Below are 18,336 nucleotides of genomic sequence, written 5' to 3'. Positions count from 1 at the left end.
ATTCATTAAATAATTATCACCGACCTTGTCGTTGCATGATGCATTACGGTGCTGTTGGAAATTACAGACCTACAGAGGTAGATAGACGTAATATCGAATGTTTTAGAAAGGTAAACCAGTTTTTTATGTCCAACAAAGAGGACATAATGATTGCTAAAAGATATCGTCTAAAGACGTAGTAAAACTAGTAAACGGAATGCTGCAAGTCACCTCAGTTTTTGACTTAAGTATTATATCTTCTTCAGACTATTATTGCTATGTTAAAAGCATACATGACAAATCTATGCCACAATACACATTTCGAAATTCAAAAACGGGTCACATTTATGAAGTCTGGGAACCCTGTTGTACATACATAGAACCTGGCATTACAGCCTTATATTATAGCTTAGCGGTTCGCAACATTTAGTTGAATTTTTTTTAAATGAAAAAAGGCCACAAAAAAGATACGAAAATATTTTCCGAGTTGTCGTGAAAGCACCACAGCAGCTCCTCCAACCTTGCTAGTTGTTGGTAGCACATAGGCTAATACGGCTACTGTACCTCGAGACGACGTTACATTTAATGGTTGCTGACATTCGGCAAAACAAAGCACATTAATTCATGTTCATCTTCTATGTGATTTCAGTGAGTCGACGCAAACCATTGCGGACGATATTGCTCAGTCGACTGTCTTCGCTGACGTTAGCTGCGCCACGGATATCGATCGCTGTGTTGATTTTAGCCAGTGGAATTAGCCGTGTGCTAGTTTTCCATCGCCTCCAAAGCTTCAATGAATGGGGGTGGATGCAGGGAGTGGAGGTATCCGTCAACAATGAACGATTTCCCCTGCTAGCTTCCAACGTGTTATTGTCCGACTTGGCTGGAATACTTAACTATCAGGTGCTCGAAGACGCGGCCACAAAGACTGGAGTTTGTCGGGGTGAAACCTGACAATCGAGCGTGATTACGTGAACCGTAGTAGTTAGCTACACGTAGCCGTGGATAAGTTTGTAGGAAATGCATCACAGACTTAGCAATGTTAGCTTGCGTAACATAGTATCGCAGCTAAATTTCAAGTCAGTGTGTTTGTAGCCTTAGGTTTTACATTTAAGTGATCTTTGCTGACACAAGTCTTCACAGCAGACACGATTTGTGTGAAGCTGTCACCTCGGAGAAGAAATGATTGACCCTGCCCTCCGTCCCAGGTAGGCGAGTGGTGGTGGTCGAGACTCCCCGGCCTGGTTTGACCTGGCCTGGTCCGCTGTTTACGGATGATGGGACAAGTTTAAAACCAGTAGTTGTTGAATTTACGCATTCACTTTCAACGGGGATGTCCTGTCACTAAGGTGATTTGCTGATACGGAGGTTTGGAGGATCATGATGGACCCGGAGGAAGTACCCCAAGAAGAAAATCACTGGGAATAACCATGGGCTGTTGAGCTCAACATTTTGCATTCAGTCGTTTACTCTTCTTAAAGACAGTGTCATTGGAAACACACCAACATGTCTGCATTTGCTGAGTTCGTCCCTCCTCCTGAATGCCCAGTTTTTGAACCGAGTTGGGAGGATTTCTCAGATCCATTAGGGTTTATCAACAAGATCCGACCCATTGCAGAGAAAACGGGAATCTGCAAGATCCGACCACCCGAGGTAAACTCACATCATTTCTAATAGTGTTAAAATAAGCATGTGATAAAATCTGTACTAATACAACACAAGCCACGACCGTTTACTTGGGGCATACATTTTGCGATAGGCAAAGCCATTACTGTAATTAGAGGTCAAATAAGGCTCAATTTCTCTGCGTTCAAGTTTATAGATTTGTGATTTTGAGTGACACTGGCTTTCCCGGTGTTGTTATCAAAAGTTTTTTTTTAAATGCAAAATGAAGTAATCAGTAGAAATATGTATATATTTTTTGTTTACCTGGTGCCTATAGACAAGTGGTATCGCAACGTTTGCGCCATGTTAGCTGCCCAGATGAGCCACATGCAGGCCTGTAGCTACTGTCAGACCATAATCCATATTAATGGGATTTTTAGATCTATACGAAATTAGTGCCCTGCAAATATAAGATGCACACAAGTTATACAATATTGCAAAGTTATACATAATTAAAAAAAAACCTGTCTTATTTTAAAAAGACTAACAAGAAAGTTGCACTGACACAAAAATAATAATGTGTCTTAATAATAATAATAATGTTTATTAATAATAATTAATAAACGTTGTTTATTAATGGTTTAAACTGTTCTGCAGATTGAAAGGTGTCTAACTTGAGTTACTCCTGCATTAGGAGCTAGTATAGTAGATGAATGTCGCTTTCCCCAGTTCTCTGTGAACAACAGGTTCTTTGTAAGTTAGAAACTCAAGTAGTCCTAACATTTATGAGTTGATGTCAAGCAAAACTACTGGTATTGTACAGGCATTCAAAATGAAGACAATTGCATTTGAATCTTTTAGGACCTTTTTAAAGTGTTAGAATATGTCTGTGGCCAGCAAAGCATAATGTTACAGTTCACAAAAATACCCACAAGCTGTTCTGTTCAAAAATAGGTTCAAATGCACTTGAGCATAAATTATGTAATTGTGTTATGAATACAGTAGTTATAACCCCTAACCTCACAAAATGACTTCAGCTTGTGTTCTTTCTTTGCAACTTTGATTTTATCCGCGTAGCAATTGTTTCTGTCATTTCCTCATTTTTGATGTTTCTGTTTCCTGTTAGGACTGGCAGCCTCCGTTTGCCTGCGATGTAAGAAACTTTCGCTTCACTCCACGAGTACAAAGGCTGAACGAACTTGAGGTAATTCCAAAGAAATTAAATTGTGTCATAACAATAATAATAATAATACTAGTAATATTAATTGAAGGTATAGCTCAAGTGATGCTTTGTGAAGAATATGCATTATGGTGTATTTTTATTCTAACTGCAAGGCAGCAGTGCAGATTTAAGATCAGAGTTAATGCTTTCTGTTCTCTCCACGCCATTACATCTTTAGGCTCTTACTCGAGTGAAGCTCAATTTCCTGGATCAAATAGCAAAGTTTTGGGAGCTGCAGGGATCCAAGATTCGATTCCCTCACGTAGAAAGAAAGATTTTGGATCTATATCAGCTTAGTAAGGTATGGACCGATAACTTGAAATCTTGTTTTTCTGTGTTTGTTCTTTGTTTTGTGAATAAGTCTGCATGTGATCAGTTTATAAATTAGGAGAAATGTTTGTTGTTACTTGGGTTTCCAATTTGGTTTTCATTGTGGACAATCACTGTCAAAAGCCAAGGTATATATTTGACTTCTGGTCCATATTGCATGTATTTGTTGATCCACAGTTACGTTTTTGTTGTGTGTATAAACGTGTGTGTGTGTGTGTGTGTTTTAGATTGTGTCGTCCGAGGGCGGCTTTGAGACAGTGTGTAAAGAGAAGAGGTGGTCCAAGGTGGCCAGCCGATTGGGCTTCCCATCTGGGAAAGGCACTGGCACTTTGCTGCGCTCCCACTATGAGAGGATTCTTTACCCCTATGAGCTCTTTCAGTCTGGAGCCACACTAACTGTGAGTGGTGATTTTTTTCAGGAAAATTATATTGAATAATATTTAAACCAGTAAATACTAACCCCCTTTTTTCTTACACCTTAATGTTTTCTCAAATTAGGGCACCCAGAGGCTGTACGATGAGGGCGATGATGTGGAGGAGGTAGATGAGGGAGTTGGTGAGGAGGCAGTAGAAGAAGAGGAGCAGGAGGAGGAGGATGAAAGGGAGAAAGATGAGGGTGATAAAACACAAACCAAAGAGCAGCTTCTGCCGGAGAGGCGTTCCAGGCGTCTTAAGTCTGAGGTAAAAAAACAGATCTAAAAAAACAGGATATATTTGAAACTGTCTGATACTGGGTCACATGAGGGAAAGATTTTCTCCCTTTGCAAATGGGTCACAAATTCATGCAAATTTTGTTGCTTCCTTTAGAGAGAAAACAAGGAGCCAAAAGGCCTTAAAATCTTTAGTACAAGTCCCAAGATGGTTGACTTGGAGATCGTTTCAGCTGGTAAGCAAGGTGTCCCGTTTTTTAATTTTTTTTACAGATGTGGTGGCACTGAAACATGAGAAGGTACTGTGAATATTTATTTCTGACATCTACAACTTTCACTTAGATGACGGATTCAAAAAGAAGCAGCGTCACCTCAAAGCCCAGGCTTTTGCCATCAAAATGAGACCTCGGCAGGAGACGCTGGAGGTCAACTTTGTGAGTCCAGCATGTTTTTACATTTGGTTGTTTTCTGACGATCGTTGTATACTGGGTGACACAGGATATGACTGTTCTTGTATGTTTTGTGTCACGTGCACCACAGATTGACCTCTACCTCTGCCTTGTGTGCGGTCGTGGTGATGAGGAGGACCGGCTCCTGCTGTGCGATGGCTGCGATGACAGCTATCACACCTTTTGTCTGATTCCACCTCTGCAGGATGTACCCAAGGGAGACTGGCGCTGCCCAAAGTGTGTTGCTGAGGTAATGCTTGAAAACTGTCTATGAATGTTTGGAATTTTTAAGGCCTTCTAATGCAATTTCACATCGTGGTTATTTTTCATTTTTGAAGAATTTCAATTGTAAAAACTTTAGCAACAAATTGCTGTTAAATTCCAACCATGGTCAAATTAGTTCACACAACACTAATTAATTAATCACTGTAGCAGTGTTTAGATCTCATTTTCATTTGTGGGCCACACACAGGAAGTGATTCACGCTATGTCAAGACTGACAGAGATAACGGCAACATTGTGCTAGTAAAGCAAAGGGGAGCAAACAGGTTGGCGCTTGACTGAAAACACAAACAAGTTTTAAGTGAATTCTACTGTTGAAAAAACCTGGTCATTTCACAGTTTGACTGCCCCGTGCTGCTCATGTATACACACAAATGTTCCCTCAGTCAGGTCTGATAGTATTGCTTGTCGGAGCCCATTTTCAGATAGATACAATAGACAAATAACATTACATTGTTTCTGTTTCTGAAAACTAAACAGAGGCACAACATCACCAACACCAAAAACAAAACTAAAGTCACACACTGCAGCTTTAAAGAAATGATTTTCTTCTTGTGCTTAATATACTTGATAAATAGTTGTTAAAATGTTCTGTATATGTTGTCCATGTTCCCTCACAGGAGTGCAGTAAGCCGAGAGAAGCATTTGGCTTTGAGCAGGCTGTGAGAGAGTACACTCTCCAGAGCTTTGGGGAGATGGCTGACCACTTCAAGTCTGACTATTTCAACATGCCCGTGCATGTATGTGAAACCCAATTTTTTAAAACTTCCTCTGACCTCCACCTATAATTTGGCTGTACTAAATTCTGCTTTAGCACTTTGAAGTTTAATGTGTTGCTCACATGCACGGATTTTCAATAGTTTTACTTTGTTTCCCCAGATGGTCCCCACAGAGTTGGTGGAGAAGGAGTTCTGGCGCCTGGTCAGCAGCATCGAGGAGGACGTGATCGTAGAGTACGGGGCTGACATCAGCTCTAAAGACGTGGGCAGCGCTTTTCCTGTCAGAGATGGCAAGAGGAGGCTGCTGGGAGATGAAGAGGTGAGAGCATAGCCGTGTCTCAATTCAGGGTCTAGATCCTGTGAAATGTGGATTTGTCGTCCGACTGTTGTCAAAATGCGTCACAGCGTTGTGCCATGGGCTGTCCCAATTGCCACACGAATCGTGTATTGTAATTATGTATCCTTCACAGCAGAGTCTTTGTGCACCAACAGCAGAGGGCTTTTTTGTAAAACTTTATTTAAACCACACAGACAGACAGACAGACAGACGACTTTATTGATCCCTTTGGGAGGTTCCCTCTGGGAAATTAACAACAAGGACGGGTTTGTTGGAGCCTGGATAATTGTAAACCAAACACAAATGCAAAACAAAAGAATAAATAAATAAAATAAACTCCAAAATAATAACATTACACAAATGAGATAACATCATGATTTAATTAGATATAATTTTTGAAGCCTTTTATCCAAGTTATTTCAGCTGATTCTTCATAATGAATTTTTCAACTTTGTTTAAACATAAAATATATTTTGAAAATGTTTATTTTACATCAGATATGTGTAAATATACCAGCTTTTTTTCTGCTTTGCCTGGTTAAATGTTTTTGCTTCAACTTTCATCTAATAGATCCCAATTAAACCATAGCCTTTCCCTTAAGTGAAATGAAGCAGTGTATTCCTCCCTCTCCTGTCAGGAATACGCCAACTCAGGCTGGAATCTGAACAACATGCCGGTGCTGGAGCAGTCGGTACTTGCACACATCAATGTAGACATCTCGGGCATGAAGGTACCCTGGCTCTATGTGGGCATGTGTTTCTCCTCTTTCTGTTGGCACATTGAAGACCACTGGAGCTACTCCATCAACTTCTTGCACTGGTAAGACAAAATATTCCTTCATAGCTCTCACAATTGAATCGGGGCAAACACAAGATCGCCTGTTATATGCAAGAAATACGACTGTGACAACTGAAAAAGTATAACTAATCAGCAGAATTATAAATGTTAGTGTAGTCATTCTTACTTCTGTTCTACTCGAGCATGAGGGTTTATGTGTGTAATGCTGTTTTATTCATCTCGCTCTTCTTCAGGGGTGAGCCCAAGACATGGTACGGGGTGCCGGCCTCTGCAGCAGAGCAGCTGGAGGCGGTCATGAAAAAGTTGGCTCCAGAGCTTTTTGACTCGCAGCCTGACCTTCTCCACCAATTGGTCACCATTATGAATCCCAATGTTCTCATGGAGCATGGCGTTCCTGTATGTGTCCTGGGCATGGCATTGATATTTAACTTAACTTAAAATGGTTGTGTGCTCCATATTGATCAAAATCCTCCCTCCTTAGGTGTACAGGACCAATCAGTGTGCTGGGGAGTTTGTAGTGACCTTCCCCCGAGCCTACCACAGTGGTTTCAACCAGGGCTACAACTTCGCAGAGGCTGTTAACTTCTGCACCGCTGACTGGGTGAGGGGAAAGTTTTACAGTTCTTAGTAAAAGTAAAAGTTCTCTCTGCGTGAACACAGTTGTTCATCTTTCGTTTCTGCTCTCCTTCAGTTACCTGTGGGTCGTCAGTGTGTGGCCCACTACAGGCGGCTCCACCGCTACTGTGTCTTCTCACACGAGGAGCTGCTGTGTAAGATGGCTGCTGACCCGGAGAGTCTTGATGTGGAGCTGGCTGCTGCTGTATTCAAAGAAATGGGAGATATGATGGAAGAGGAGACAAAACTCAGACAGGCTGTCCAAGAAATGGTGAGTAGACTGTCGGCATCGGCCAATTTGGGTGCTTAATAACTTAAATGCTGCTGAGTGCATTAAAACCTTTTTTTTCTTTTCATTTGACAAAGTTTTGTTTTGTGATGTTTGATTTACATGTGTTATGTATCATTATATGTACTCTGTATATATTATATATACTGTACTGCCCCACTGCAGGGGCCAAATGCAGATTAGAGCGATAGGTTAGTGTTGCTTATTTATATTCAGTCATTTTGTGTGTCATTTGATATTATTACACTGTCGTATTTTGAATGGAGGAAAAAGAAAAATGCCCATTTCAGCACGAATATGAATAATAGTCAACGCCCTCCTTCACGTTGACTGTCGGCTGCCCTCCTTTTTAAAGATGAGCATCAGCTTACTGTAAACATTTGTTCTTTTTTTTCTCCTTACCTACAGGGGGTGCTGTCCTCGGAACAGGAGGTCTTTGAATTGCTTCCTGATGACGAACGCCAGTGCCACAAGTGTAAGACAACCTGCTTCCTGTCCGCGCTGACCTGCTCCTGCAGCCCCGAACGTCTGGTTTGTCTTCACCACGCAGCCGATCTGTGCGACTGTCCACTCGGCAACAAGTGTCTCCGGTGAGAGCTCTTGTTTTTGGACACAGTAGCTGTTCACTTAGACTGGCTGAAATATCTGTTAATGAAGTCATTTATTTGTATTTCAGGTATCGCTATGATCTGGAGGAGTTTCCCTCCATGCTTTATGGTGTCAAGATGCGAGCACAATCATATGACACGTGGGCAAAGAGAGTCACCGAGGCCTTGGCTGCAGACCAGAAGAACAAGAAAGGTTCTATGTCCTTTATTACCACAAAAACAAACCCCCAAAAATAGTGTTTTGATGGGGCTGGTGCGAAGTTTATGAGGAGCTGATGAGTCACTGTCCCCTTTCATATTTGTGTCCCAGAACTTATTGAGCTAAAGGTTTTGCTGGAGGACGCAGAAGATAGGAAGTATCCAGAGAACGCGCTGTACCGACGCCTTAAGGAGATGGTCAAAGAGGCAGAGACGTGCTCCTCTGTAGCCCAACTGCTGCTCAGCCGAAAGCAGAGGCACAGGTCAGTGTACGTTGGTACACTTTACCTTTTAATGTTGTTCAACAGCAACAAATCTACTCACTGCACCCACATGTTTTTGTCCATTTGGAAATCAAAAGGCTTTCTGATTCAGTTAAAAAATGAACAAACTCATAGATGTTTGTCCATTTGTGTGTGCAGCAGCCGCCTACGTTCTGAGAGCAGTCGTAACCGCACCAAACTGTCGGTGGACGAGCTCAAGGCCTTCGTGGATCAGCTCTACAGGCTGCCCTGCATCATCAGCCAGGCGCGACAAGTCAAAGTCAGTCCCCTGTATACGCGAGCTTATCCAGACAAACAATTATAGACTTTTCCCATCTTATTTTTTTATTGTAAAATTGTTTTCCTCTAATCTCCATCCTTTACCCCCCATGTTTATAGGAGTTACTGGAAAATGTAGAGGACTTTCATGAGCGAGCACAGGCAGCACTATCGGATGAGATGCCCGATTCGTCCAAGCTACAGGCTTTGTTGGACCTTGGTAGCGGCCTGGACGTTGAGTTGCCTGAGCTTCCAAGACTCAAACAGGAACTCCAGCAGGCCCGCTGGCTTGACGAGGTATGAACTTATAAGAGCTTCAGCCTGTTATTACGATTACGATTCAGGGGCCACTGTTAGATCATGAAACAATCAAATTCAATCAGTCTTTTGAAAGACTTTGTCTCACTGTGATCACTCACCACATACCCACCTTTATTTTTAACAGTGTATTGGTAATGAGAAGTGAAGAAGTGTTTTAATTAATTTCCATTATCATTTATTAAACTAAATGAAATGTACAATACAACTGCATTGTAAAGAAGTCACATCGTGAATCACAATTCACATATTTAAGACAAAAATGTAAACTGAAGCATCACAGGTTATTTCTATCCTACCCTCTTTCACCCGTGAGGCCATGACTTCCGTTTTGCTTTCGTTGTTGAGTATCGCAATCGCCGTGTCAACGGAATAGCACTGCTGTATCTCGGCTCCACACTCTTTGTTATGTGCTCCCCATAAAGTTTTTCGTACTGTCTATTTTACATTCTTTGACATTTATATAATCGGAATTCGGACATTTGTGAATCGATTCAGCATCGTCCACATCTGAATCGCGATGCATCTAAGAATCAATGTTTTTCCCCGACCCCTACTGTACGTAACACATGCTTCTTGCATATCAGGTGCGCGTCACCTTGGCCGAGCCGAACCGAGTCACCCTGGAGCTGATGAAGAGACTAATCGACTCTGGCGTAGGTCTGGCTCCCCATCACGCTGTGGAGAAGGCCATGGCGGAACTTCAAGAAATCCTCACCGTCTCTGAGAGATGGGAGGATAAGGCTCGTGCCTGCCTACAGGCCAGGTTAGGCTGCTCTTACGCACATAATTACAAACATTCAACTATGTCACAAGAATGTTTGCAGTTGGTTATATTAAAAGATGACTCGCACATCGTCCTCCTCCTACACAGGCCTCGACACAGCATGGTGACCTTGGAGAGCATTGTGCTGGAAGCGAGGAACATCCCAGCATATCTGCCAAATATTTTAGCTCTTCGAGAGGCCCTGCAGAAGGCCAAGGAGTGGACTTCCAAGGTGGAGGCCATCCAGAGTGGCAGCAGCTATGCTTATCTGGAGCAGCTGGAGAGTCTGCTGGCCAGGGGGCGCTCCATCCCTGTCCGGCTTGACCGGCTCACCCAGGTTGAGTCTCAGGTGGCCTCAGCTCGAGCCTGGAGGGAGAGGACTGCTCGCACCTTCCTCAAGAAGAACTCCACATACACACTGCTCCAGGTGCGTCATGATAAGAGGACGAGAGAGTGATTGGTGCTGCACTGTGAGGTTAAAACAAATAACAGATGTTTGCTTTTGGTACACACAAAGTGGAATAAAACATTCTCTAAAGGTTCAGTCCTCTGCTTACCCTGCCCCTTCTGTAGTGCATCAGGGATCTACAGCAGCATTAACAAAGGATGTTGATGATCTTTGTTTGCATAGTAAGCTTCACTTTCAAAAAGTGAAATGCATTCGCTGGTTGGTTTGTCCATTTGGACTGCTGAAGAAACATGGTGGCACCTTGTGGCTTATTCCACGGCTATCAAAACCTTACACGGTTCTTTTAAAGCAATTTTACTAACATATCCTTGGTCGTATATACAGCTTCTGCCAATAAACCCTAAATATTACACACTGTGCCTTCAGTTAGAATGAAAAGTGCTCTCGTTTGTGTCTCTTCTGATAGGTGCTCAGTCCTCGCGTGGACATCGGTATCTATGCCAACAGCAAAAGTAAACGGAAGCGAGTCAAGGAACTAATGGAGAAGGAGAGGGGAGGCTTCGACCCCAACACCCTCAGTGACCTGGAGGAGAGCCTCGAGGAGGTGCGAGAGCCCTCCACCGTTGTTGCAGCCTTCAAATCCAAAGAGCACAAAGAAGTAGAGGCCATCCACTCACTCCGTGCTGCCAACTTGGCCAAGATGGCCATGGCCGATCGCATCGAGGAGGTCAAGTTCTGCTTGTGTCGAAAGACGGCCAGCGGCTTCATGCTGCAGTGCGAGCTCTGTAAGGACTGGTTTCATGGAGCATGTGTGCCTCTGCCTAAGACGGGATCTCAGAAGAAAGTGGGTGTGGGATGGCAGAGTAACAGCAAAGACTCTAAATTCTTGTGTCCGCTGTGTCAGCGGTCGCGGCGGCCAAGACTAGAGACCATTCTGTCGCTGCTGGTGTCGCTGCAGAAGCTGCCGGTGCGTCTGCCAGAGGGAGAGGCTCTCCAGTGTTTGACGGAGAGAGCCATGAGCTGGCAGGTGTGCACAGAAACTATAGGACTGTTTATAACATCTCACATTTCTCCTGTCACCTACTCCATTTGAACACTTAATTATTCATTATTATCCCTCATAACACTGGCTTCCTTGTCCTTCCAGGACCGAGCACGTCAGGCTCTGGCCACTGACGAGTTGTCGTCAGCGCTGGCAAAGCTGTCTGTGCTGAGTCAGCGCATGGTAGAGCAAGCTGCAAGGGAGAAAACTGAGAAAATCATCAACGCTGAGCTTCAGAAAGCTGCTGCCAATCCTGACTTGCAGGTACTCGGCTCTTTTTACATTACAGGGCGACATCTGGTCTATAGGTAGAGTAAGGTAATTGTTGTGGCCTCTACTGGGTTCTTATGTGTAAATATAGAATGCACCAGAAGGGGGCAATAGATCACTAGATATGGATTTGTTCCAAATCATAAGAAATCATACAGAAATGGTTCTCAAATCAGAGGGAACACATTTACAGTGATTGTGTCGTGTCTTAAAATGGGTTTGCACTGCATAATGTTGAACCTTTGTTCTGTTGATTTTGAGGAAATATCCATTCCTTGCTCAGATGCCACTTGTTGTTATGCAGTTAACTACTAAAGCACTCTTATTTTATTTTAAAGAAGCAAAGTAGTAGTTTTAAAGAACTCCAAAATGTGTGGTAAAATGTCAAATTAAGTCAAGTCAATAATACAACACCCAAGAGACAATCAGTGTTTTGTTTTTCCGTCTCACCAGGGCCACATCCAAACATTTCAGCAGTCGGGTTTCAGCAGAGCAACGTCCCCTCGTCAATCCGTGGACTATGATGATGAGGAGACGGACTCAGACGAGGATATCAGGGAGACTTATGGTTATGATATGAAGGCATGTCCGGCCAAATTTAATTATACAGATTTAAAATTTGAAGTTTCTGTTTAGTTTTTTTTTTAAATCTAATTATTTGCTGTCTGTGATTGTTATGTTGTAGGACCCAGGTGAGGTGAAGCCCTACCTGTTCTGTGATGAGGAGATCCCTGTCAAGTCTGAGGAGGTGGTCAGTCACATGTGGCCGACTGTCACGCCATCTTTTTGCGCCGAGCACGCTTACTCCTCAGCCTCCAAGTCCTGTGTGCAAAGTAAGTTTCTGCCACCCCCTTTTGGCTTGATTTGATTTGTTACCTCTGGAATCCACAGACTCTTTGTAAAAGTGGATTTAGTCTTCCTGTTATTCCCGTAATTGTCTTGTCTTGAAGCCTCAACATTTAATTCCTCAGGATATTGTACTGATGTTATACATCTTTTTCTTCTCATAATTTCTGTAGGCCGTACACTAAACCTGCCCGCCACTTTATTTTCTTACCTATAGATCGGTTGCCCTTCTCTTTTGAATTGACGACATGAAACTAAAGCGTGTTTAATGGATCACGTGTGAAATATGCTCATTTTCCGAGTTCTTTTAGACAACAAATGGAGTCGGACCTTGGTGGGTAACTGCTGCTTCCTCCTATATCCTGGCTTCACTGTTCAAATTGGAAGGCTACATCCATTTGTATCCACTCTGTGCTGTGAACCTATCACCTTTGAGCTCAGCTGATTCAAAGCTATATTTTATTGGACCGTTTCTGTTTTTAAATGAGAGTCACATTTTATTGTAATATTATTTTATTTTATTTCTTAATGTCCTGTTCCAAATGTAAATTTCAGACATCGTCACGCCCAGAAAGCAGCCCAGGAAAACCCCACTTGTCCCGCGCAGCCTGGAGCCTCCGGTGCTTGAGCTGTCCCAGCAGGCTAAAGCCCAGCTGGAGGAGCTGATGATGCTGGGAGACCTGCTGGAGGTGTCGCTGGATGAGACCCAGCACATCTGGAGAATCCTGCAGGCTACGCATCCTCCCTCTGAGGAGAGATTCCTACAGGTCATGGAGGTGGGGAGGGAGGTTATTTATATCACACACACTTCCACACGTTTCTTGTGGTTTGTTCTGCTGAAGAGATTTGCAAATACAAGTTCTTTGAATTATGGAAAAAGGAAAAGATGTTCTGATTCACCTTGATATTCACTTGAAAGATTCGTTGTAGATTCATGAAAACTGTGGAACAATATATGCCATGGTTTCAGGCCAAGCTGCACTCGCAGCACCCTCTGCTGGACAACTTACTAATTAAGTTGTACTCAGTAATAGTAATTAGGTAATTACTAATTCTGATGCACTTTTAGGTTGTATATTTTGAACTCGGTATTTAAGATGTCAGGTTTGAATTAGTGAACTACTAGGGGGTACATTTTGTACATGTAAACTAATGGACCAGATAAATAGCAACAATAATTCTGTGAAAATCTGTTTCATAACATGCAAACAAAAAAAATGTAATCAATCTGGAAATCAGTTGCAGCACCAGCCCGATTTCAGAAGTGTATATAAAGCTAAAATTGTCTTCCTGTCATTCCCCTTTGGTTTCCTACAGCCCGATGATTCTCTGATGGAAAAGCCACTGAAGATCAAGCTTAAAGATTCAGAGAAGAAGAGAAAACGGAAGCTGGAAAGAGCCGAGCACCACCACATGCTGATGGCGGCAGCAGCAGCCGGCGTGGGTTCAGCAATGGGAGAAATGCGACCGGCCAAGTCCAAGGAACTGAAAAGGGTCAGCCTCGAGCTGGGTTTGAGTGGAAAACCCAAGAAAAAGAAACTCAAACTCAACCTAGACAAGAACCGGGAGATGAAGCAGCTTGCCAAACGGTTAGCCAAGGAGGAGAAGGAGAGGAAGAGGAAGGAGAAGGCAGCTGCTAAGGCAGAGGCCATCAGAGAGGGACTGGAGAAGAGGAAGGAGAAGAAGATTCTCGATATTCCCTCCAAGTACGACTGGTCTGGAGCGGAGGACTCCAATGACGAGAACGCTGTGTGTGCAGCCAAAAACTGCCAGAGACCCTGCAAAGATAAGGTGAGAACTCAGCCGTCAGCCGTCTCAGGTTTACTGGTAAATACATTAGGTGTTTGTCGCCCCTCGTCGCTGATTCGTGATTTTCAGCCATTCAGGTTGTTAGGAGGCTGTTGCAATAGAAGAGGAGACAAGGAGACAATTATAGATGATTGATAGACACAGCGTTGGTTTAGCAATTAACAGTCAAAGGGGGCCTGTGTGAATGTGCACCTTTTTTTGTGTGCTTAATATATAATAATTCCAATATTCCAAGAAAATAAATGCATGTGATAATTATCCCAGCATAATAAAAATGTCACATTTTGACATTTTTACCTAATAAAAAATATATATTATAATTTATTTTCTAAGGTGATTATTTAAAAAATTAAAAATAAAATACAGTTAAATAACCAGTCAAAACAAAAAATACATTTTCCTGAATGTAAAGCTGAAACCAGAAAATGTGTCATTTTTTGCATTCACAATTAAATGTTGTGTATTAAATTTCATATTCAAATATTTTGGTAATAAAATTAGATGTGGTTTCACACTGCTCATACCTACAGTCCCAGTGTCTGTTGTGCTGGTGAGGGATTAAAATACTCAGCCAGTTGGAAAACTGTTGCCCTTGTTGAATAACTGAGGTGGTGAACACTGGTTGATTCCTTGATCTCAACAAGTTTACAGCCCCTTGAATCTGTAAACATGCAGTGAACGACAGTTTATTCGTGTTTGCTGACTAGAGAGTTAATAACAAACGCTTTTTAAAATGAACATTCGAGAGCTGTATTGAATATCAACAGCTGATAACAGCACTGGAACACCTTAAAGAGAGTTACACATAACGTATTAACAGGACACTGTGATGTGGCTCCTTTGTGAGATGGCACTCCAGTGAGTTAACCAGTGGCCAGTCCACCAGCCAATCAGAGCCGAGGAAGTGGTGGGCCTGTACCTCTGTGGGAGGGGCAAACATGAAATGATGAAAGTGCTGGTCTGAGTAAAGCCAAACAACATACAAAGATGTTTTTGTTTTTTGAGATTTGAAAACATGTGACCAAAGGTACAGCTGTGAAATAGAGATTGTATTAAGTTTCACTCTAGTCTTTTGTTAAGGTGCTTTATCGGTTGTTTACTCGTGAGTAACTGCACCTCCTACTTAATGAATGCTAGTTGAGATGTCTGTGTCCCAAAATGTCACAAAACACACCGACGTCTCTGCCACTTTATTTAAAATGCCCAGAGAAGAGGAAATGAAGTAGAAAAGAACTGAAAGAAGACTCCTGCTGTGAGGCTGTAGGAGGAAGAGAGAAAGAGAGCAGGACTGCAGCTGAGCCATCTTTTGTGTTTCGATAAACTGTGACCAAAATGGTGAAAATGTTGCTTTTCTGCATGTTTGTTAAACAAATGGTTTTGATACCTTAGCCTTTACATTCATATTCTGTACAAACCTTGGGGCAAACAGTGACGTGGTAGTGCATTAGGAGGAGAGGACAGAACTCCAGTGGACACTGACTCACATGTGTGCTTTAGGCAGGACCAAAGCAGGTGAACTTGGCTTTTCTAAATGTTTGGTAAACAGGAAGGAATTCATACTAACACTGACAAACGGGGACGTTTGCAGATTTTGGTCCCCACTTAAGCGAGTTGGCCAGTATGTGTGTGTAACTGTGTGTTTAGCTCCTTCAGCAGAAAACGCTGAATTTTACACGGTTACACATTTTTCTGTGGGAAGAAGATATGGGTTTTTTTTTTTTAATTACTTTACAGGGACTTTGAAGAAATGAGCTCTGCTGCTTTCTCCAGGATGCGAGTTCAGGCTGAGGCTGTCGCAGTCAGGGGCTTGTCAGTAGTTTTGGATCGTAAATTTCTGACCCTATCAGAAAATTATTTCACAATAGATATCTTTGCCATCTTTTGGGACCCACGATGAAAGAAATTGCCTAGATGCATTGATCTACTGCAGTGTTTACTCATCCATGGTCCTGGGGACCCACTGCTCTGCATGTTTTAGATAGGTTCCCCTGCTCCTACACACCTGATTCAAACAGTCAGCACTGCAGAAGCCTGATAACAAGCCTTTAATTTGAATCAGGTGTGTTGTAGCAAGGAAACTTCTAAAACATGCAAGGCAGTGGTTCCCCAGGACCGGGATTGAGAAACCCTGATCTAATGGACAGACGGGAGGCCTGGATGGTGTCCAACAGTGTTCAGTCACTCTAGCTTTGTTATATGTATTCCAGTAAGTCACAAAGAACAATGACTGACAGCTTTGACACTTGCTGTTAAAAATTATACCTTAATGATGGTTCACGTGTCACGTGTTCACATGTCCACACTGGTGACAGCAGTGGCTGTGGCATCGTGTTTTCAAGTTGTGTGTCTCTCCCATTGGATTGATGAGAATTTGTGGGTCAAATGTGACAGCCAGTGTCACCTCATGAAGTCAAATCAAGATTAATTCACTAATTATGACAAAATAGACTTTAAAAAGGCTATTTTTTAATGTATCTGGGGGTATAGAACCATGAGGCAGTAATTGCAGATGTTATTTAACCCACGTACTAAAAAGGACATTGAAAAGTGATACATTTTTCAATTTGTCCTTGTTGTGCTTCTCATTTCTCACACGTCTGCATTACATTTACAGGTGGACTGGGTGCAGTGCGACGGTGGCTGCGACGAGTGGTTCCACCAGGTTTGCGTGGGCGTGTCGTGCGAAATGGCCGAGAACGAGGACTATATCTGCGTGGACTGCTCCGGCAAGGCCACGGGGGCAGAAGGGGGAGGCGGCGTGATGACTGTTGAGGACGTGATAGCGGAGGAAACCGAGGTGGTGCTGTCGACTTCTCTGTCCAGCAGCAATGTGCAGTGTCTGCCCTCGTCCGTCGCGGTGTCGTGGACTCACGCGCCTGCCGCCTCTCACCTGAACCCGACAACCTCACACCAGCAGCAACAGCCGGACTCGCAGCAGGGCAGTTAGCGGGAAACGATGACCGGTACTGCGTTTGAAATGTCGATACGTCACACTAAAACCTGTCAGCCTGATCAGACTCTGACAAGAGAGGAAAAACTCCTGTTTGAATGGTGTGGTACAATAGGAACAGACATTTCTGACTGCCTCCATTACGGCGCACAAGAAAAACGGATGCATCTGGAAGACTGAGAAGAATATTCCTATAATAATGCGGCAAAGGGTGTGAAACGTTGTTCTCCTGTGACTGTTTTAGGTGTAGAAACGTCCACCACCTCCTCAAGAATAACAAGTCGCACAAAACACCCCAGCTGTTGTATTCAGTGCAAACAGGCACTGGACATCCTGAACCACTCTTCCCTGTCCTCTCTCTCAGTTTGTAGGACTTCAGATTAGGAAAAACAAGTGGTTGTAATAATGTAGTGGACTTATTTATAATGTACATAGCTTGCAAGCAATTAAGCAAATGGATTGTGGCTTTTTTTTTGTTTTCTCACCTTTAATAAACTATTCCTAGTCAAATTATTGATATATTTGATGGTGTTTTTTTTTTTTATATGTATGTTAATGCTCATGTTTGAGTGAGTTTTAAAGCCTCCCCAATGTGGACCGGGTCATTATGGCACAGCTGCACAAATAGGTTGTGATACGGCTCACAAATTTCGGCTTTCGGTAGTTACACCAGACCCCTTTTGTTGAATCTGAGAAATTTTCTTGCTCAGTTTTGGAGATTAACGCTAGTGTTCAGGATTTTAAAAATTCTTTTCAACGGAACTGCACTTCGTTTGATTCCCGTGTCCTGTTCCTGAGTACGTCGTGCTCACGGCTCTTCCAGTGACAACACTCTCTGACCAATCGGTGGCCGGCAGTCTGTCGACATCCCATTTTAATAAAGGCTCAGCTCGCCTGTTTTCCTCATGAAGACCACCACATTCAATTAATATAGTTTCTGTTCACAATAACAACACAAAAACCACCGAACGTTACACACTGTACCTTCAAATGTGAGTGCTGAGAGTTGAAAAGAGCAGTGTGTTCCTGTTTTGGCCTTTTTTTGCAGCAACAAGTTTGATATCATTTAGCAGGAAGGGTCTCAGGTGTTACTAATCACATTAACGAGGGCTCTGTTAAATTCACGAGTGCGACAGAGGGCCGGAAGTGTCCCTGAACCTGGGAAAGCTAAATGGAATGCAGCCCTAATTTAATTGATTATTTACACCTGTGCTTTTCTTGCTGTCACTCAAAAATGTCTTGCATGAAAAAAAGACCCAGAGAGAGAGAGAACTACAGAAGTACAGATAATGAGATATCTGAA

At 42.8% G+C, this 18,336-nt stretch overlaps 1 protein-coding gene across 3 annotated transcripts; it reads left to right on the top strand.

Moving 5' to 3' along the window:
• Nucleotides 1-150: 150 nt before the first annotated feature.
• Nucleotides 151-17,546, top strand: kdm5a (lysine (K)-specific demethylase 5A). 3 transcript variants are annotated; one of them, XM_044020285.1, is made up of 28 exons: nt 151-1,632; nt 2,711-2,788; nt 2,985-3,107; nt 3,364-3,534; nt 3,635-3,817; nt 3,944-4,022; nt 4,129-4,220; nt 4,327-4,485; nt 5,138-5,257; nt 5,397-5,555; nt 6,211-6,392; nt 6,605-6,767; nt 6,853-6,972; nt 7,063-7,257; nt 7,684-7,865; nt 7,952-8,076; nt 8,194-8,350; nt 8,504-8,624; nt 8,744-8,920; nt 9,529-9,707; nt 9,816-10,134; nt 10,583-11,143; nt 11,264-11,422; nt 11,882-12,010; nt 12,114-12,261; nt 12,830-13,041; nt 13,592-14,065; nt 16,698-17,546. In XM_044020285.1, the coding sequence occupies exons 1-28, from the start codon at nt 1,486-1,488 to the stop codon at nt 17,028-17,030; spliced, it is 5,247 nt and encodes a 1,748-aa protein (XP_043876220.1). In that variant the 5' UTR covers nt 151-1,485; the 3' UTR covers nt 17,031-17,546. The 3 variants fall into 3 exon arrangements, with proteins under 3 accessions (XP_043876220.1, XP_043876219.1, XP_043876218.1); XM_044020284.1 differs by having other exon boundaries at nt 152-1,632; nt 8,194-8,344; nt 12,830-13,050; XM_044020283.1 differs by having other exon boundaries at nt 152-1,632; nt 12,830-13,050.
• Nucleotides 17,547-18,336: the final 790 nt, after the last annotated feature.

The sequence above is a fragment of the Solea senegalensis genome, linkage group LG3 (genome assembly GCF_019176455.1).
Source record: "Solea senegalensis isolate Sse05_10M linkage group LG3, IFAPA_SoseM_1, whole genome shotgun sequence".
NCBI classification, from domain to species: domain Eukaryota; kingdom Metazoa; phylum Chordata; class Actinopteri; order Pleuronectiformes; family Soleidae; genus Solea; species Solea senegalensis.
The sequence above is the reverse complement of the archived record's forward strand: the minus strand, read 5'-3'. Positions and strand labels throughout refer to the sequence as shown.